Below are 17,118 nucleotides of genomic sequence, written 5' to 3'. Positions count from 1 at the left end.
CTCTAAACAAATAGCACAGCGGGTGCCAAGTGTTGACATACTTTGTACAAACAGGAAGTAATAAAATATTTGAACTTCCTGTGGAATTTCCTTCTTTCCCCCCCTTTCTGCAGCCCCGTGTTCAGCAGGAGCCATGCTGCAAAACCCTCTTACATCCACAGCTGCTGCAAAATCACCCCCAGCAGGCAGAACGGGGAGAAATGAACGGCTGGGAGCTGTACAGGGATGTTCAGTCCATTCCTGGGGAAATGGGAGCATCCCCAGGCCTCCCCCTCACAGCCCACTGCTGGCTGCCTTCCCTTCCCCTTCCTTTCCTTCTCAAGGCTCTCACCTTCTCTGCTCTCACTTTTCCCTTCTCCCTCCCAGCTCCTTCTCACAGCTGCAGCCCCTTTCTGCCCAGAACTCTTGTGCAAAGTCTTTTTTCCCCCTTTTAAATTCCTTTCCTCCCCTCTTTGACTCTTTTTTTGCCACCATTCAGTCTTTAACCTCTCTCCCCATTTTCTAAATCCCTTCTGGATTTAATCCCTTCTTTCTGTCTCCCACCCCATCCCTGCTGTCCTTGTTGAGGAGGGAGACCAAGAAGATTTGTCCCCACGGGATCCCTGTGTCCCCCCTCGTTGCCTGCTCGGCCCTGGCAGCACTGTGGACGTGCTGGCTGTTGGGGCCTCCTGCCCTGTTCATTTTTGGGGTGTGCATCAGAGATTCCGTGCTTTCAGTCATGTCCCTGCTTGGCGTGACCGCAATGAGTGACAGAAACGTGTCCCCAGCGTGGCTTGGACCGGGAGGAGGGGGCTTGTGGCCGGAGCATTTCACATCCCCTCTCCCACCTCGTTGTCCCTGCAGGGTTTTTCTGGCTGGCCCCATCCTGCACAGCCCCAAATTCCCTCAGTGGTTGCTTTTTCCTCCCCAAAAAAGGCTCCTTGCCCCCACCAGGCTCTGGCTGCCCCCAGGCAGCCGCTGTCCTGTCACGTAGCCAGCGGGTGGGAGGCTTCTCACCTCCCCCGGTGCCGAGGCGTTTCCAGGAACCGCTGCTGCTCTTTGGCTTTCAGACTTCTCAGAGCCTCAGCTGAGCGAGGGTTTCCCTCCCACGAGGGCTCACAGCCCGGCCCTGCGCTCTGAGCTGGGAAATGAGGAGTTTGGGATGAGCAGAAATGCGGAGTTTGGGATGAGCAGAGGGTGGGACCCCCCTGTCCCTGCCTGTGGAGGTGTTTGTGGCATCGCTGTCCCCGCCGGGCTGGCGGTTGGTGGGTGCTGGTTGCCCTCACCTCATGCTTTGTGAGCTCTTGGCTTGAATATGAGGTTAAAAAAGCAAAAAACTGGGAGAAAGATGGAGTGGAAAGGGGAAACCTTGTCTGTAAATCCAGCCTGGGCTGGGCTCTGTTAACAGCAGTGCTGAGGTGGCTGTGGGAGGAGGGTGCTCGTGGCCCTGGGTGCCCCAGCCTGGCTGCTGGGACATCTCTTCCCAGTTTGTGCTGCCCACTTGGGAACCTGGGAAGAGGAAGGGTTCTCTCAGCACTCCCTGGGATGACACACAGCTCGCTGGGGCTCTTCTCTCCACCTTGAAGGGATAAAAGCAGAGTCCTGACCTGCCCCGGCCACACCTCAGCCCCGCTGCCCACAGCCCGATCTCACCCCTGGGATGGCACCTCCATCCCACACCCGGCCCGGCCCCGGCTCCCTGAACCGCAGAGTGGCTGCAAACCACCCTGCAAAAGCCTCTCTCACTTCTTTATTTATTGACTGAGGGTGCATCTGAATCCGTTTCTCAGGTTCAGAGGAGTCTGTGCCGCGAGGCTTTTCACAGAATCACAGGCTTGGGAAGGACCCTAAAAACCATCTTATTCCAACCCACACCTGCCAGTAGAAGGGATTTTTTCCCCCTTTTATTCCTAGTAGAAGTTCCAGTTGGAAGCTAGAGAGAAAAAAGAAGCACAGGGTTGTGCTAGAAAAACGAGTCTGCCTTCCCCATCCCTCGTGGCTGAGATTTATTCCCAGAAACAGCAAAACTGAAACCCTGTTTGACTCAGGGAGGGGAAGAGAGATGCAGTATTGTACCTGGTTAGCAGCATCCTATTTTCATGCCTTCATGGCTTCAATGCCACCAAAAGTACAAAATGTTCTTTAATGTATCACAGAGCTGGTTATTTCTGTGCTAAATTTTGGGTTCTTTCAAAGCAGGAATGGTTTCTGGTGAGATTTCTGACTCCTGGTCGTTGCTTGTAACAAAGAGCATCTCTTACGGCTTCCCTCTTTGTTTTGGGGGAAAAAAGAGGAAAATATGAACCAGAAACCTTCCTGTTACCTTTGGGAAAAGTGGATTATCTGTGCAGGGCTGGGAACCCCCCAGCAAAGCGGCTTCTCAGCCTGGGGGGCTTTAGGCCTGCCTCGGGATGCTGTGTGGCCTGGACCTGTGCTCTGAAGGGATTCGTGTCAATCCGTGCTGTGTTTGCTCCTCAAAGGGGATAAATAAGGTCTTGTTATGATTTGAAGTAACTTTGAGGGGAGATGGGGAGCTGGGAGAGCTCTGCAGGGCTTGGGAGCGCAGTGGGAAGGTTGGGATGATGCTCTCTGGGACGGCAGCTCTGCGAGTCTGGAGAGGGTGAAATAAAACCTGGAGTTCTCCCATTCCTGGGACACAGGGAAATTGGGATTTACTGAGTGGCAGACGAGTGTCAGTGGGGACAGCCTGAAACAGCTGAGGGTGAGGAAGAGGGAGTGGGGTTATAGGATGGGAGCCAAAGAGGAGCAGGGGCAAGATGATCCCCTGTTCCCGTATTCCTACAGGCAGCTTTTGGACCTCGAGGCAGAGATCCTGTGCTTTCTGTACCTTTTGTCCTCAGAGTTTTGGGAATTGCTTGGAGAATAAATTATTGGAGGGTCTTGTGCCTCTCAGAAACTCAAGTGGAGACCCAGGACAGGGGTAGGTTGTGCCAGTATTGTCCAATTCCAGATCTTTATCTTGGCTAAAAGGGTCCCTTGTGGAGCTGTGTAAAACTTGAGCTGGAGATGTTTTCTGTAATTAAAAGCAGACTCGGTGCTGAATTGCTCCTGTGGGGTGATAGTTTTGGGTATTATTGAGGTCTTTTGTTTTATTTCCCTGCTTGTCCTTACCTAGAAATAAAGACACAGACAGCACAGACAGTTCCCAGATTGTCTGGGAATAAGGAAGGAAAAAAAAAAAAAAACAAACGGGAAATGGCAAAAAGAAGGAATAAATAAAAGAAAAAAAAGATGCAGCAAAATCAATCCAAGATAATTTCAACAAATAAATGACCTCAGCACTTCCTGGACAGTGATTTGTCCATGTAAAATTGCTGTAATCTAATTTAATACTCAGTACTTAAAACAAGCTGATTTCCCACTTCTGGAGCCCTGTCCCCTTCCCTGGGGAGGAAGAGGAGGAAATCCTGAGTGGCCCTTTATGGCTTCCCCATTGCCTGAGTTCTGGCACTGCCGAGGCCCTTTGAGGAGGGTGTTTAAGGAAACTCCGTGCACCCACCCCGGAGCTTTGGCATCGCTCCTGCTGCTGAGGGACCTGCCGTGGTGCTTCCCGTGAGATATCCTTGGATATCCCGTGCATGTTCTTGGGATGGTGCTTGGACACATCAGGCTAATCCCAGCTGTGCTCCAGCCTCTGGTTTTGTGGGATGGAGCCCGTGCAGCTCGTGGGTGTCTGCTTCTCCCTGTGCTGATCCAGCCCTGCCTGCAGGAGTGGAAGGGCTTCGGTTCATTCAGGAGCCTCTGGGGGAGCCTTGGGGCTCTTCAATTCCTGCAGGAGCCTCTGCAGGTCGGCACTTGTTACCTGGGAGATTTCTCCCTCTATATTCCCATCTCTAACGTGTTTTGATCCCAGCAGGGAAATTCGCCCCCTTCGGGATGCGCCGGGGCCGTGCGGGGCCCTGTGCTCCTGCTGGGGCCGTGGGGCCGCTGTCCATACACGCAGGGAAGGCAATTATGTGAAACCACCTCCTCCTCCCGTTCCTGTCCCAGTTAACCCTGCCGGGGCCAATCCTGCTGGGGGGAATCATGCTCGGCTCCTGGGGGTGGATAAAAAACCCCTCAGGGACAAAACCCCCCGCCCCAGGGGGGACCTGCGGCCCCTCAGTGGGACACGGGGATGTGCCAGGGGACACCAGGGTGTGGAGAATTCCCTGGGGAGAGCAGAGCAGGAATGGAAGTTGCCTGACAGTGCTCCAAGCGCTGGGTTTGCATCACCAGGGCCTTTGGTGCTGCAGCTGGAGGCTGTAATCCAGCCTCAAAAGGAATAATAGAGCAGCTGAAATTATCTGGGCTCCAGTAAATCCACTCCTCTCATTATTTTATTTGCCACACGCAGTAAATTCCACCTCTCTTTTCCAATCGCCTGCTGCGTAATAACTTCAAAATCATTTTGCTTGAAAATGGCCAATATTTTCTGAGTGCAGCAATATTGGGAGTCAGAGCAGGGAAATTATTTTTGCTTGCATCCTACAAAGGAATCTTTGTTGGAATTGGTTGCAACACGTCCTGCTTTTGAAAGCTTTGGGAAAACCCCAGGGCACAGTTCTGGGCTGGGGTGGAAGAGGCAAACCTGGCCGTGGGGTGGCTTTGGAAGTAACTCAGAATCAGAGAAATGGGCATTGATAAAGTAATTGGGAGAGATTAAACTGAGCGAAAGGGTTTTCTGGTGGGATCTGGGGGTCATCTAGGGATGTTTGGGGGATTAATTACATTGAAGGTTTTTTCCAGGATGTTGGTGGTGTTCTGTGTAGGGTTGTGCCGGAGGCTGTTCAAATACACAGCAAAAGAAATTCCTGCTCGGTCCAGTGGCATGATCCAAAGGGAGCTGTGCAGGAGGATGAGTGGGCTGGGATGGGAGGCAGGTGGCAGCAAAAAGGAATATCTGTGAGCATCACAGCAGGGCCATTGGTGAGCTTTGCTCCTTCCCAAAGGAGCAGCGTTTTGCCCCGTGCCTCAGTTTACCTGTCTGTAACTCCTGGTGGGCAGCAGGGGATGTGGAGGAGGCTGCCAGGGAGGATTTGCAGGGTTGTTAATGCAGCGTGGCCCCAGCTCACTCAGGGAGGATTGGGGAGCTCGGGAGGACAGAGCAAAGGGTCACAGATTGGAAAGGAGAGAGGGGGGAAAAACACAGCCAGTGCTAAAAGGCGAGTTTCGTTTCAGGGAAGACAACAGCTAAAGGACCAGAACTATCAAACAAAACCACAAGATCACATCAGATGTCAGGCAGGACACATCTTGTTCCTCCCTCCCAAAAGGGCTTATCAGTGCAACCAATCACTTTAATGATGTGGCGGAGGGAGGAAGAGGATTTGACTCAGAGTGAGATGAAATTTAGTTCCTAAGACCCTTCTCTTCCGCTGCTGGAGTCACCTGTCCTGCAGTCAGCCCCAGATCAATCACCTCCTGCAGCGGAAGGGGCTCAGACATGAGTTTGCATTATTTTCTCTTTCCAGTGTCTCTACGTGCCGTGGTGGGAGGGGGCAGAGAGGGGGGGAAGAAGAGGAGCACAGTGAGCAGGGAGTGTCCCTGGTGCCCTTCCCAGCCTCTGGGGATAGTGGCAGCAGGATGGGAACCTCCGTGCTGGGAGGTTCCCCATCCCCAAATCAGGTGTGGGAGCAGGCAGCCCCTTTTCCCGTGCTTAGCTCTGCTCCCGTGGTTTTGGGGAGGATGCAGGGAAGGTGAGGGTGCTGTGCAGGTGCCATCCCTCTGGGGCTCCTCCTTCCAGTGCAAAGCTCAGCAGGAGCTGTAATTATCCAGCAGGATAATTCCAGCCAGGATCTGGAGATGGAGCTTGGAGCTCAGTCCTGGGATCAAGGGTATCAGTATTCAAATGCCAGGGCTCAGCTCCAGCTCTGTCCTGGGGCAAAGGGGAAAAGCAGCGCTCAGCATCCTCAAACCTTGAGAAAGTTCAGGTCTGTTCCAAACGGGACAGGCTGGGCTGGCAAAGTGCTGCTCCCTCCCCACAGCGCCAGGGACATCTCAGCTCCATCAGCTGAACCACGGCACATTCCTTGCACAGGGCTGAACCCAGCAGCTGGTCCTCCCCATCCCAGGCAGAGTGTCCTTAACCAGTGTCACCCCAAGGAATGTGATGTGCTTGCCCTAATGGAACAGGTTGCAAACTGGGAGAAACCAGCTCTACTGGTAGGTCCCAGTCCAGGTTGTTAGATAGCAGCAGGAACTCACCGGGACTGGCATCTCTCCATGGATCTATGGAATCTGAAAATCTGATCTCAGCCGGGGCTGAGGCAATACCAGCTGGATGTCCTTGAGATCCGTCTGCTTCCTCCCCAGCACCCAGCTCGGGAATCTTGGAATCAGGGAGTTTGCCTGATTCCATGAGAACCAGGTCACAGCCCATAAGTGAATTTTGCCTTCCTGGAACGGGGAGTGACTGCAGAGAGGCCGTCAGGGCTGGTGGTTTTTGCACCCTGTTCTGAAAGCTGCCCGATTTCCCGCAGATGTGCACCCACCTGCTGCTCTGTGACACCCGGGCTGCAGCTTTCACATCTGTAAATCACAACTTTTAACCCCCACCCTGTTCGCTCCGCAGTCTCGGGGCAGATTTTCAGAGTTCTTACGGATCGAAAAAGGCAGGAAAGCACTGGTGGGGGTTCTCAGCAAGGCACAAGTGGGCTGAATGCTTAAACCTGCTGAATTTTACCCACTGCTGAGAATGCTCCCAGCTTTCCCTGTGTTCCGAAGGGCTTCAAATATTTTTGCAAATCCAGAAAGACTCTTGAAACCCTGGGAATGGAGAGCCCGAGTCCTTCAGGCATTTGAGCAGCAGTTGCGTGGAAATTTGGGCATGATGTTCCCTTTGATTTGGGAACGGGCCACAGCTCTCCCGTCCCCAGAGCTTTTGGAAGCACTACTCTGGATTTCTGTTTAAATTAATGCTCTGCTTTGTTTTCCTTCCAGAGGGCTCAGTTTTGGGGTCTCCCAGCGCAATCAAAGGCCCCGACAGGGTTTATCAGAGACTCACCAGGGTGGGCACAGGGTGGGCAAGGAGAGAGGCAGAGGCAAAGTCTCAGCACTAAGCCAGGAGTGAGAGGAGATCAGGGGCTCCCAAAGCCTCCTAATCAATACCAGCCTGCCCAGAACGAACATCTCTCCCGCTGCTGGAGCTTCAGACACTAAAAAACCTACTGTAAATGCAACATATCTCTGTGCTTCCTGCCAGCTGGCCCAGAGCCAGCCTATTTCCTTCAAAAAGAGGGATATTTATTTTCATCCTTTTAGAGGCAGCCAATTCATCTCAGACCACCACCAGCTAAAAAAGCTTTATAAATTAGCAGCCTTTTTTTCTTTTTCCTTTTTTTTCCCCCTCCTAATTCTCTCCCCCACCCCTTTAAATATTATTTTCCTTTGGTTGTTGGTGTAAACGCTGTGCCAGGACATGCGAGCCGGGGTGCATTGCGCCACACTCCCCTTTCTCCCCGAGCTGCAGAAACACAGTAGCAGCAGTGTCTCACGAAAGCCAGAGGAAACCAAAGCAAAGCCCGGCCGTGACTGATTCTCCTTCCAAATGGCGTAAGCAGGCCAACTTCAAACATGTGAATAATGAGTTATCTGTGCCTGACTTTGTTCAGCAGCACAAGGGACGGTGCCTCCCAACATTTCCCTCCTGCTCCCTCCTGTGAACTCCTGAGCTCTGATTTTAGCAGTGGGGTTGGCGCTCACCGGGGCTCGGAGGGCACCTCCGTCATCCTGCGTCATCTTTGAGTCCCTTCCAGCTCCCTGCTCTGCACTGTCCTCCCTTCCCTCCTTCCCTGGCAGTGGGGCTCCACCGAAGTCTTCTTGGCTGGGAATTTCCCCTGGTGGGTCTCGAGCTGGAGGTGGGATTTCAGAGAGGACCTGAGCGATGTTCTTGCCCTGAGTTAGAGGTGTGCGAAGATGAAACCAGCCCAGCATCTGCTGCAAGGGACAGGCCTGCTGTTCCCATAACACAGGAGTTTCACATGTGGCTTCTTTCTGGAGCACATGCTGGGACTTGATAGTCTAGCCGAGACTCAGACTGGGGAAAAATTCCAGCCTCTGCAGAGGACTGGCGTGTCTCTCTGAAGTACCTATTTCCAGGGCTACGGCAGGGATTTGAAAGGTGTTTTGCACATTGAGATGGAGTTTATCCACTGCTGATTGCTTTCTTGTGGTCCCTTCTCACGGACGTGTAGAGACGAAGCCATGGCTTTGTGTGCAGGGACTGCTCCTGGTGAGCTTGGCTCAGCCCTGGAGTCAGGCTGGGAATGTTTGGGCAGAGCCTTGGTGGGAGCTTTGGTGGGAGGACGGTGGAATGCCAGGGGGATGCTTGGATGCTTTGAAGGTGGCTGAGCGTGGCTCAAGCTGCTGTGCCAGCCCATGCCCTCTCCTGGCTCTCGTCTCCTCCTGTGTGGGGCTGAGGCACTGATCTGCAGTGTGTGTGTGTGTGTTCATGAACGTCCCTCGGCGTTTCCTCCGCTGCAGCTTGCCGCCAGCATTCCGCAGCCAGGCTCCCGGGGAGGGCCAAGCCACTTCCCAACATCTGCTCTCCCGGCCCCTGGCAGCACGGGGCTGAGCCAGGGGCTGGGGATGAACGTGACACCCAGCTCTGAGCCCAGCAGGGGTGGGAGGAGACTGTGCAGCTCCTCGGCTCTCATCTGACTTCATCTACAGAGAAATCAGGGGGCTGGGGCTCCCACTCACCCCAGGGAGGGGTTTTTTGAAGCAAATCTCTCAGCTGTGGGATTGTGGTGTCACTCGAGCCATGAAGTTCCTGGAGCTCCTTTCTACCTTTGATCAACTTTATATTCTGCATCTCAGTGATCTGGGGAAAATCAGCTGCTTTTTGGAACTCCCCCTCCACAGCCTGGAAACCCCATCCCCAGTCCCGGCTTGGGAAGCCACATCAGGTTGCACACTCCTAGAAGGAAGAGCAGGCTTTGTTTGGTCTTTGAAATATTTTAATGCAGAAAGCATGTCTCTAAATCATAGCTCTGAGGGCTCGAGCTCGTGTGGCACACACTGCTTCGCTGTCTGCATTCCAAGGAAACACCCAAAACTTCCAGTATGCTTCTTATTACTGGCCTAAAGTGTCAAATTCACGTCGGCTCTTCCAGCTGGGAAGTGTTCAATGGGATCGTTTGTTTGATATGCTGATACAGATCTTGTTATTACATCAGGATCGTAGGTGATCTGTCAATGTTTACATCATGTCATGTTCAATACTGGAGTTAACCGATTCTGAAACCCGATCCAGCGTTAAAACCCTGGTGCTGCTGACAAGGAGTGCCCAAGGTCAGGAGCTGCCACCATTTGATCGTACTGAGCTCTGCTGTTTCCATAAATATTGACCTGCAAGCCAGCGCTGGCCCAGCTGGAAATGCAGTGCAGAATCTCCAACCCCAGCAGCAGCTTTTGTGCCCCAAAATTCACAGGCTGAGGTGATTAAGGCTTCTCAGACAGATTTCTTGGGATGAGGGCTGGGGCTGTTTGAAGTTGGGTGAAAATCCGCCCACTGGCTTCGGGAGGCTTTGAGTCAGTGCTTGGGTGAAGGTAGAAACCACCTTCCTGTTCTCTAAGGTATGAGCTATTGTTCACTGGTTTCCTCTCCATGACAGCTGTGGGCAGATGGGGAAGGGCTTTTAATGAAGCCAACCGCTGCAGAAATTAAAAAGCTCAGGTTGTTCTGATGAAAGAAACCCATTAACAGCGATTCTCTCTTGCGTGACAAAGTCTGACGTCCCCAGCCCTAAGTGACAAGCGGCAGGAAGTCCTGGGGAGACAGCCTGAGCTAAAGAGGCCTGGCAGGCCAAGTTGGTGGTTTTTAACTCGTTCTCTGCCTTGTTTCACAGGGTTTGGGGCTGCCAGATCCCACACGTGGGGACACAGATTGGAGAGGGTCTAGGAGAGCTGGGAAGAGCCCTGATCCCACCACCCCCGTGTTTGCCTTGACTTACATTTGCATCAAGTTTTCCACTTTCTTTTCAGCAAGATAGTTTCAGGGGTTTGGGGCTTTTGATGGTAATTGGTGGGTTTCCCCACAAACCAGCCCCTTCTAGAGGGTGTTTGCTCGAGGGTAACAAAGCCCACGGGGCTGTGCCCATGTTCAGACAGCGCGGGGACTGGAGCAACCACAGTGCAGCATGACACAGCCACATGAAGTCCTTGGTCGGGTTGCACGGCTGAATAATCTCTAAAAACATTATCAGCATAGAGATCACTTGATATATTTTTTCAGGATTTTCCCCGTCACATGCCAGATACCACCACAGGATAGAGTTTGTGCTGAGATAGAGGAAGGGAATTTAATTTCCATTCGATTTCTGGGTCTTTGAAGTCCTTTTGGCTTTCCTGTGAAGCTCTGCCCCCCAAAAAAACTGGTTAAAGGTGAAATATAACCCCATTTTTCTTCTTCTGTGCTTAACTGTATAGTGAAATAATAAAATGTGGGTGAAAACAAGACACCTCAGTGCACATACTTTTCCCCTGGGGAAAGCAACATGTGACCGATGCTGTTCCTGACTCCAAAGGCCCTGGATAATGCAGAGGTGCCTGAGGTCTGGGGACACACAGAGATGAGAAGAGATCGTTTATGGTGTTGCTTTGAGGTTTCCTTGGTTTACTTCACACAGCAGGGAAAATACATTTTCAAAATACTGCTGGGTTTTTGCTTTCTGCCGGGCTCGTCCTCACCAGGTTTTCCTCTCTGGTGCCAGCATGTTTTCCGTCCAGCTTGGATTCTCACACCCCTGGAAGGGATTATAGAGCTTGGAGGGGCTGGTGGGTGTGGAGATGGCAGAGGGGGGTCAAAGCCCCTCAGAAACTGTGGCTGGGAGGGGTTTGCTGGTGGGAGCCCAGCTGGGCGTGTGAGTTCCCCTCTGGAGCTGATGCTCTTCCCTCCCATCCCAGCCATGCGGCGTCTTCACAGACAGCCTGGCAAGTGCAGCCTGAGCTGAGCAAATGGGAGATCAGGAAACATCAGATGCTGGATTTAAAGAGGGGGAAGTGTGGGGACTTTCTGTGACTTTGCTATAAACTGACACCGGGCTCACAGAGCTGTGCAGATGTGAGGGGGAAGGGCAGGGGGGGGTGCGAGCGAGAGGTGCCTGAGTTTATCGCCTTTTAAACGCGCTGCTTTGCTTTGCTTTTCTTCTTTATAAGCCACCAAGAACTGAGCTTGGCTTGGTGAATGTCGGGCTGCAGGATCTGATAAGGCCCAGCTCTCTGAAGTGCTGCAGACGGGTTTCTTCCCAGCCTATCTCCCGGCGTGCCTGCACATCTCCGGTGCCCCTGAGCGCTGGGGTTGTGCCGGGATGAGGCGGTGCCACCTTGGGAAGGTCCCTTCGCAGCAGCTGCAGAGCTGGGGGTGTTGTGGGGCAGCCTGGCTGCAGCAGGGAGGGCACAAGGAGAGACCAAGGTCTGAACCCCGCACTGATGTAAAGCTGAGGCTCCTCTGGAGCCCCTCCAACTTTGTGCGGGTGTAACTGAGACTGGAATCTGGCCCAGAGAGAGCGAAGCCGTTTGGCGATGATTAATACAGTAAAATGTGAAAGTTATGTATCAAGTGCATTTCATGCGCCTCTCGCCTTGGGACAATTAGCATAAATTTAATAATTATTGCCCTGTGCCAGCAGCTGCTACCTAAGGAGCTGGGAGTGCTTTAGGAACGCTCATTAGCTGCTGCCCTGCCTGGGGGAGGTGGGTGATTAGTCTGCCCATTTTAAGGCTAGGAAAGAGGAACAGAGAGAAGCAAAGTGAGGTGGCCAAGGTGTGGTACCAGCGAGGGCTGATCCCATCCCTCCTGTGCCTCCTCCAGCCCCACTTGGCTCTGACCCCGCTGGGTGGGCAGAGCTGGGAGGGGACTGGAGTAAGACGAGAGTTTGTTCTTTAAGCAATGAGCAAACGCTGTAGAAAATACTTAAAATCAATGTTTGCTGGTTCCCCAGTCCCCACTTCGCCAGGACGTGGTTTCTCCTGCCTTACATGTCTCCCCTCCATGTTCAGGGTCAGTGAGGGCTGGTGGAGGCTGGTCACTCGGGCAGGGGCATCCTGATCCAGCTCTTTGACCAGAGACTTCCTGGCTGATCTGGGGCCTCCCCCGGGGGTCACTCTGCGTCCATCTCCCCTGAGAGCCGCTCTCTGCCGGGGCTGCCACCCACTGAATAGCAGCAAACCACAGAGACAGAGGCTCTGCTGGCTCCCTGTGTAACCAGGGTGCTGCAGCCAAAGGGGAGCTGATCAGATACCAGACTCTTTTATCATGTTCCAGGGCACAGACAAAAGCTGGAAGACCAAGCCAAACCCTTCACTGACCGCTACGGAGAGCTGGAACGGCTGCGCCAGTCCATGAGAGTCACCCCGACAACACCCAACCCCCGCGGATCCCTCAGCACCCCGAGCCACTTCAGCTCCCAGGCTCAAACTCCAATCCAAGGTAACTGCCTGGGTGTCCCAGTGTCAGCCCCAAACCCTTGTGTTCCTGACATGGCTGAGTGGGAACAACCCTGTGGATGGTATTTTAGAGCTGGAGTCCGGCTCTCCCCTGGTTAAGGCGCCACGGAGGGGGTTGTGTGGATTTCTTGACCTTGGAAGCCTTTTTGCACCCATTAAATCACTCTCAGCACCATTAGATCTAGGTTTTGAGGAACAACTGAGCAGCAGGAGCGCGAGGGAGATGAGAGCAGCACACTTTGAACCCAGCAGCTCCTCTGACATGAAGGCAGCCGCGCTATGGTTATGCATCAGCCAGAGAGGCTGTTCCGTGCTTTACATGCTAATCCCAACGGTTTCTTATCATTGTGTGGGTGCCAAGTGTGGTGATCCCTCGCCCAGCTCCAGCATAATTCCCCACACGGATGCACACCTGCACGGGCACACACACACACACACACACACAGAGCCTTTGCTCTTCCCAGATCTGCCAGCGGCAACGAGCGCCCGAGTCCCTGGGCGTTCCCCAGGAATCTGCAGCTTGCTGCCAGGACAGGGGGAGGAATTGCCACTGCAGTTACCTGAGAGAGATCAGGCTGCTAATCCTGGAATTTCAGTCCCAAACTAAGCAAGGCATTTGGAAATATCGAGCTGCTGTGCTGCTCCCGTCTCTCTGCACAGGCAGATGCCACCAGGATGAATTAAAAGACTCTTCTCCTGTCCTTTTCCGTGCTCCTTTTCCATGCACTTTTAGTCTCACTGGTTCTTTTCCTTCAGAAATCAGCAGAGATACTAACAGGTCTTCAAGGAATAGCATTTAAGCTGTCCGTATTTGGAATTTTGGTGAGAAGTGGCCCTTCTGGGAAGGTTTCCTAGAAAAAGCTCCCAAAGCCTTCGTGCTGCATTTTCAGAAGGGATGTGTTTGTTTGAAAGGCATTGGCAAAGAGGGGGTTTTGGGTGTAAAAACATGTTTGAAAATGTTACCCGAACTGTAAAAGCCGCGCTGCTCCTCCCAACCCAAAATTACAGTGAAAATTTAATTTATTTCTCATTGAAATGCAAATCTCCATGCTTGGAATTTTCGTTGATATTAGCACAGTTTAGGAGAAGAACACGGGCATTTTGTGTAGGATTATCATCTGAGTATTTTTACAAAAGCAAGAGAGAGAGAAAGGGTTTTCTAGGCTGGTCCCGTTGGCCACATCATAAAGAAAGAGATTCTTGGGGGAAGAAAAATAGATTTGTATTTTAAATTAGCACAGCCCCCTGCAGTGCCAGAAACCCGAAGAGCGTCGTTTGGAGCAAAGAATCAGGTGATGACACAAATTCAACGAGAAAAAAAATGAAGTTGGCCACAAGCTACCGCCCCTGCCAAATTCCCAAATGTCAAGTGACAGCAGGAGTGGAGACACACAAAATTAGCCTCTGAAATCATTCCTGCGGAGTGAATCCGAAGTCCCAGGAATGCTGCAAAAGGCGGTTTGTGCACGCTCTGCTCTTGGCTCCCTTGTTCCCAAGTTGGAGGAACCGTCTTAAAATGACTGTGGGTTCCTATCAGCGTAACTCGGAGCAGGACCAGCTCAGTAATTTTCATCTCAGCCCTGTCCTTTTGACACAGCTCTGGCTATGACCAATCATAATCATAATTTTTAAAACCCCTCTTTCTCTCGCACACACACAGCTTATTCACAAAGATCATAATTTTTACCCGAGCAAGTGGAGCCCGGCCCGTGCCAAGAATAACAGGGGAGTTAACAGGCCTGTAATTCTCACGACTTGGCACGTTCTTGGGTAACACACAGGAGAGGCCGATTAGTGGAAAGCAGAACGAGATACCAGCTGGGAGGGGCGACGGGGCAGGCTGGGGTTCATCCGGCCCCCGCTATCTTTGATGGGGGTGCTTCCCAAGGTTAATGTTTTTAGCATCCCTGTGCAGGGATTAAAAGGAGGCCAGGGAGGTTTTCTCTCCACCAGTGCCCGGCTCCCTCCACTCGTGTGCTGGGGGTGCTCGGCCTCCCTGTTCTGCTGACCAAGCAGTTTGTACAAGCTGCCTAATCCGCTCCTGGCAAAACCAGGCTGGGAGCTGGGATGCTCAGAAACAGCCTTGGCAGGATCCCGGCACCCCAAATCCCTGAACACAGCCCGTGGAGTTTGGGTTTTTAGGCAGGCAGGAGACAGTGTTTTAATTTGGGAGAACCGGGGTTCTTGGGAGATGTGTTTGCTCTGGCCCAGTCCAATCTCTCCTCCTTGGGAGCGAAAGCCGTGGCCGCGGTGGAGATCACAGCAAGGACGCCGCCGTGAGTGGGAGAAGGGTCTGGCCCTCAGCCACTCGCAGAGGCTTTCAGTAAAGCAGCCCCTGGAGGTTATAAATAGCCCCCATGTAAAACGATCATCCTGAGGTTAAATGGTCTCAAACCAAAACCCTCCCGGTAAGAGAAAGCCGATGGTTCCTGAAGGGCATGCCAGGAAATATGGGAGGAGAGAGCGCAGCTCCGAGGCAGAGCAGGTCGGATCCTGCTCTCTCCACTGTCAGGGTATTTCAATGGCTCTGGCTTTGCCTTGCCCCACTCAGATGGGCAGAGACCTGATCCCTTCCCATGCCTGCCCCCAAATGGGATGGACACCGGCAAGCCTGCACACACCATCTCATTCCCACTTGCACTGCTTTAGGGGGGTAAATAGGGTAACTCTGGGTTCATCCCCTGTAGCTGTGATGAGAATCTGGCCCAGTGGCTGGGCAGGTCAGACAGGCAGACCCCCATCCTCATCCAGCTCTGCTTCCCTGGCTTCAACTGAGCAGAGCCTCTGTTCAGGATTTGGCCCAATGCTTCTCCAGAGAGGTCTGGAAAATCTGAGCTTTTGCAATCCCAGCTCTGCCATCCCCGCAGCGAGACACCAAGCTGTCATTAGGATGGCTTGAAATGGTTCCTTATTACGGGGCATGCGAAGCCAGAGCCTTGCGTGCCTGCTTCAGTCGAGTTTTGCCTTTTAGCTTAAAAAAATCAAGTAGCTCTCAGAAGTGAAGCAAGATGTTAAAGGGACTTCTTCTGTCTGCCTTCAGCTGCGGCTCAGGGCCCCCTGGCTCAGGGGAGGTGGGATGGTGGCAGACACACGTCCTCCCCAGGAGCAGCCCCCAATTCTCCGTGTCCTCCCTTGCCCACATTTTGGCAGTGGCTCAGGCTGAACCATTTTGTTCCCAGTGCAGTAGAGCAGGACCGCCCACGCTCGAGTTCTGTGGTGGAAACATCTTCAACCACTCAAAAGCAATTGTGTGCATTGTCCAGCAGCATTGAGGGGCCTTGCGCTCACCAGGACAATCGCAAAGGGATTTTAGATTGGATCTCCTCGGTGCCAGAGCGAGCTGTTTTGATTGATGCACTTCACATCCCCCTGGCACACTCTTCTTTTTTCTCCAGAGAAGCCAAACTCCCTTGGTTTCACAGGGAGGACAGTAAATACTGGACTCTTTTGCAAGCCTCTCCTAGCCCCAGAGCCTGCTGAATGGTTTTTGGGAGACTCTGTGTTCACTGGTAAGGAGCTTCAGATCTCCTGATCTGGAAACTGCTCAGCTTTAACCAGCTTCATTCCCAATCCAGTACTTCAGGCCAGCGCAACATTTTTATCATCAGCAGAATGCTTCGCCATTTAAAGTAAAGCCTTTCTCTCTCTTTCTCTTTTTAAATATACATTTTTAAAGTATTACATTACTTTTAAGAAGCCTCTTGGCATAGGCAGCAAGTGCCCCTATTGTTTCCGAAATGCAACGTGGCTGCTCTGAGGTTAAGTCCTGAATTATGGGCCCAGCAAATACACTGAATTGCTGCTTCCTAATCCCTGTCCAGATTGACTTATGGTTTCTTTAAAATATCCGTTTCTTAATGGATAAAAACATTCTACCACGGGCAGAGACTAAATTGTTTCCAAAGGAAGCTAGGCAAGCATTAGTGGGAAGAAAACATATTGTGGGATTCAGCTTCAGCCTCAAAGGAAGGAACATGCTCGAGATGGGTTTCCTGCCTGCTTTCAGGCTTCTGTGTCTATCTTTAAACTGCTTTTCTGCTCCTCTCCGTTACATTTGTGATGTCCCTTCAGTGAATTTGGCATGGAACTGTCACAGATGAACCACAGAGCAGTGCTGGATGGGAGCTTCCCCCAGGACAGAGTCCAGGCACCCATGAGCGCTGCGTTTGTGCCCTGCCCGTGTGGCCGTCCCCAAGCCACAGCTCAGGGTGCTGCATCCCTACAGAACAGCAAGGAGTCCCTCGGAATTTGCCTCAGGGCTGCCATCCCGCCTTTAACGTGGGATTTTCCGGTGTGCTGGGATCCGCAGTGCCAGACTCAGAGCGGGGTGGGGAGCCCCCAGCCCGGGGTGCCGCTGCCTTGCCGGGCTCTTGGCCGCTGCAGCCCCCCGTGCCATCACCCCTCCGCAGTGGGATTCCCATGGCAGACGTGGCCTGGCCCAAACCTGCTCGGCAGGCAAGGTGGTCTAGCTGCAGGCTGGGTTGTAAATCCAGCAGCTTCCTTTTATGTAGTCAGGGCTTGTTAATTTGTTTTAATACCCTTTGAATACAGGTAAAGAGCAAAGCGCAGGCAGGGCGGAGGGGAGTGCCTGCGATCCCTGCTCAGCCCACCCACCCGCTCCAATTAGCACCGTTATTCATTAGCTCGGCGGGATGCAGCGGCGGGGATTGCGGGATGTGCCAGGCAGGG

The 17,118-nt window shown here is 52.7% G+C and overlaps 1 protein-coding gene across 1 annotated transcript in view; it reads left to right on the top strand.

Moving 5' to 3' along the window:
* RUNX3 (RUNX family transcription factor 3) overlaps positions 1-17,118 on the top strand; it is a 35,578-nt gene that overhangs the window by 8,973 nt on the left and 9,487 nt on the right. Inside the window, exon 4 of the mRNA XM_032132398.1 lies at positions 12,248-12,412. Within this exon, the coding sequence (XP_031988289.1) occupies positions 12,248-12,412 (165 nt within the window). The remainder of the gene's footprint in view (positions 1-12,247; positions 12,413-17,118) is intronic.

Source organism: Corvus moneduloides, chromosome 23 (assembly GCF_009650955.1).
Source record: "Corvus moneduloides isolate bCorMon1 chromosome 23, bCorMon1.pri, whole genome shotgun sequence".
Lineage (NCBI taxonomy): Eukaryota > Metazoa > Chordata > Aves > Passeriformes > Corvidae > Corvus > Corvus moneduloides.
The sequence above is the reverse complement of the archived record's forward strand: the minus strand, read 5'-3'. Positions and strand labels throughout refer to the sequence as shown.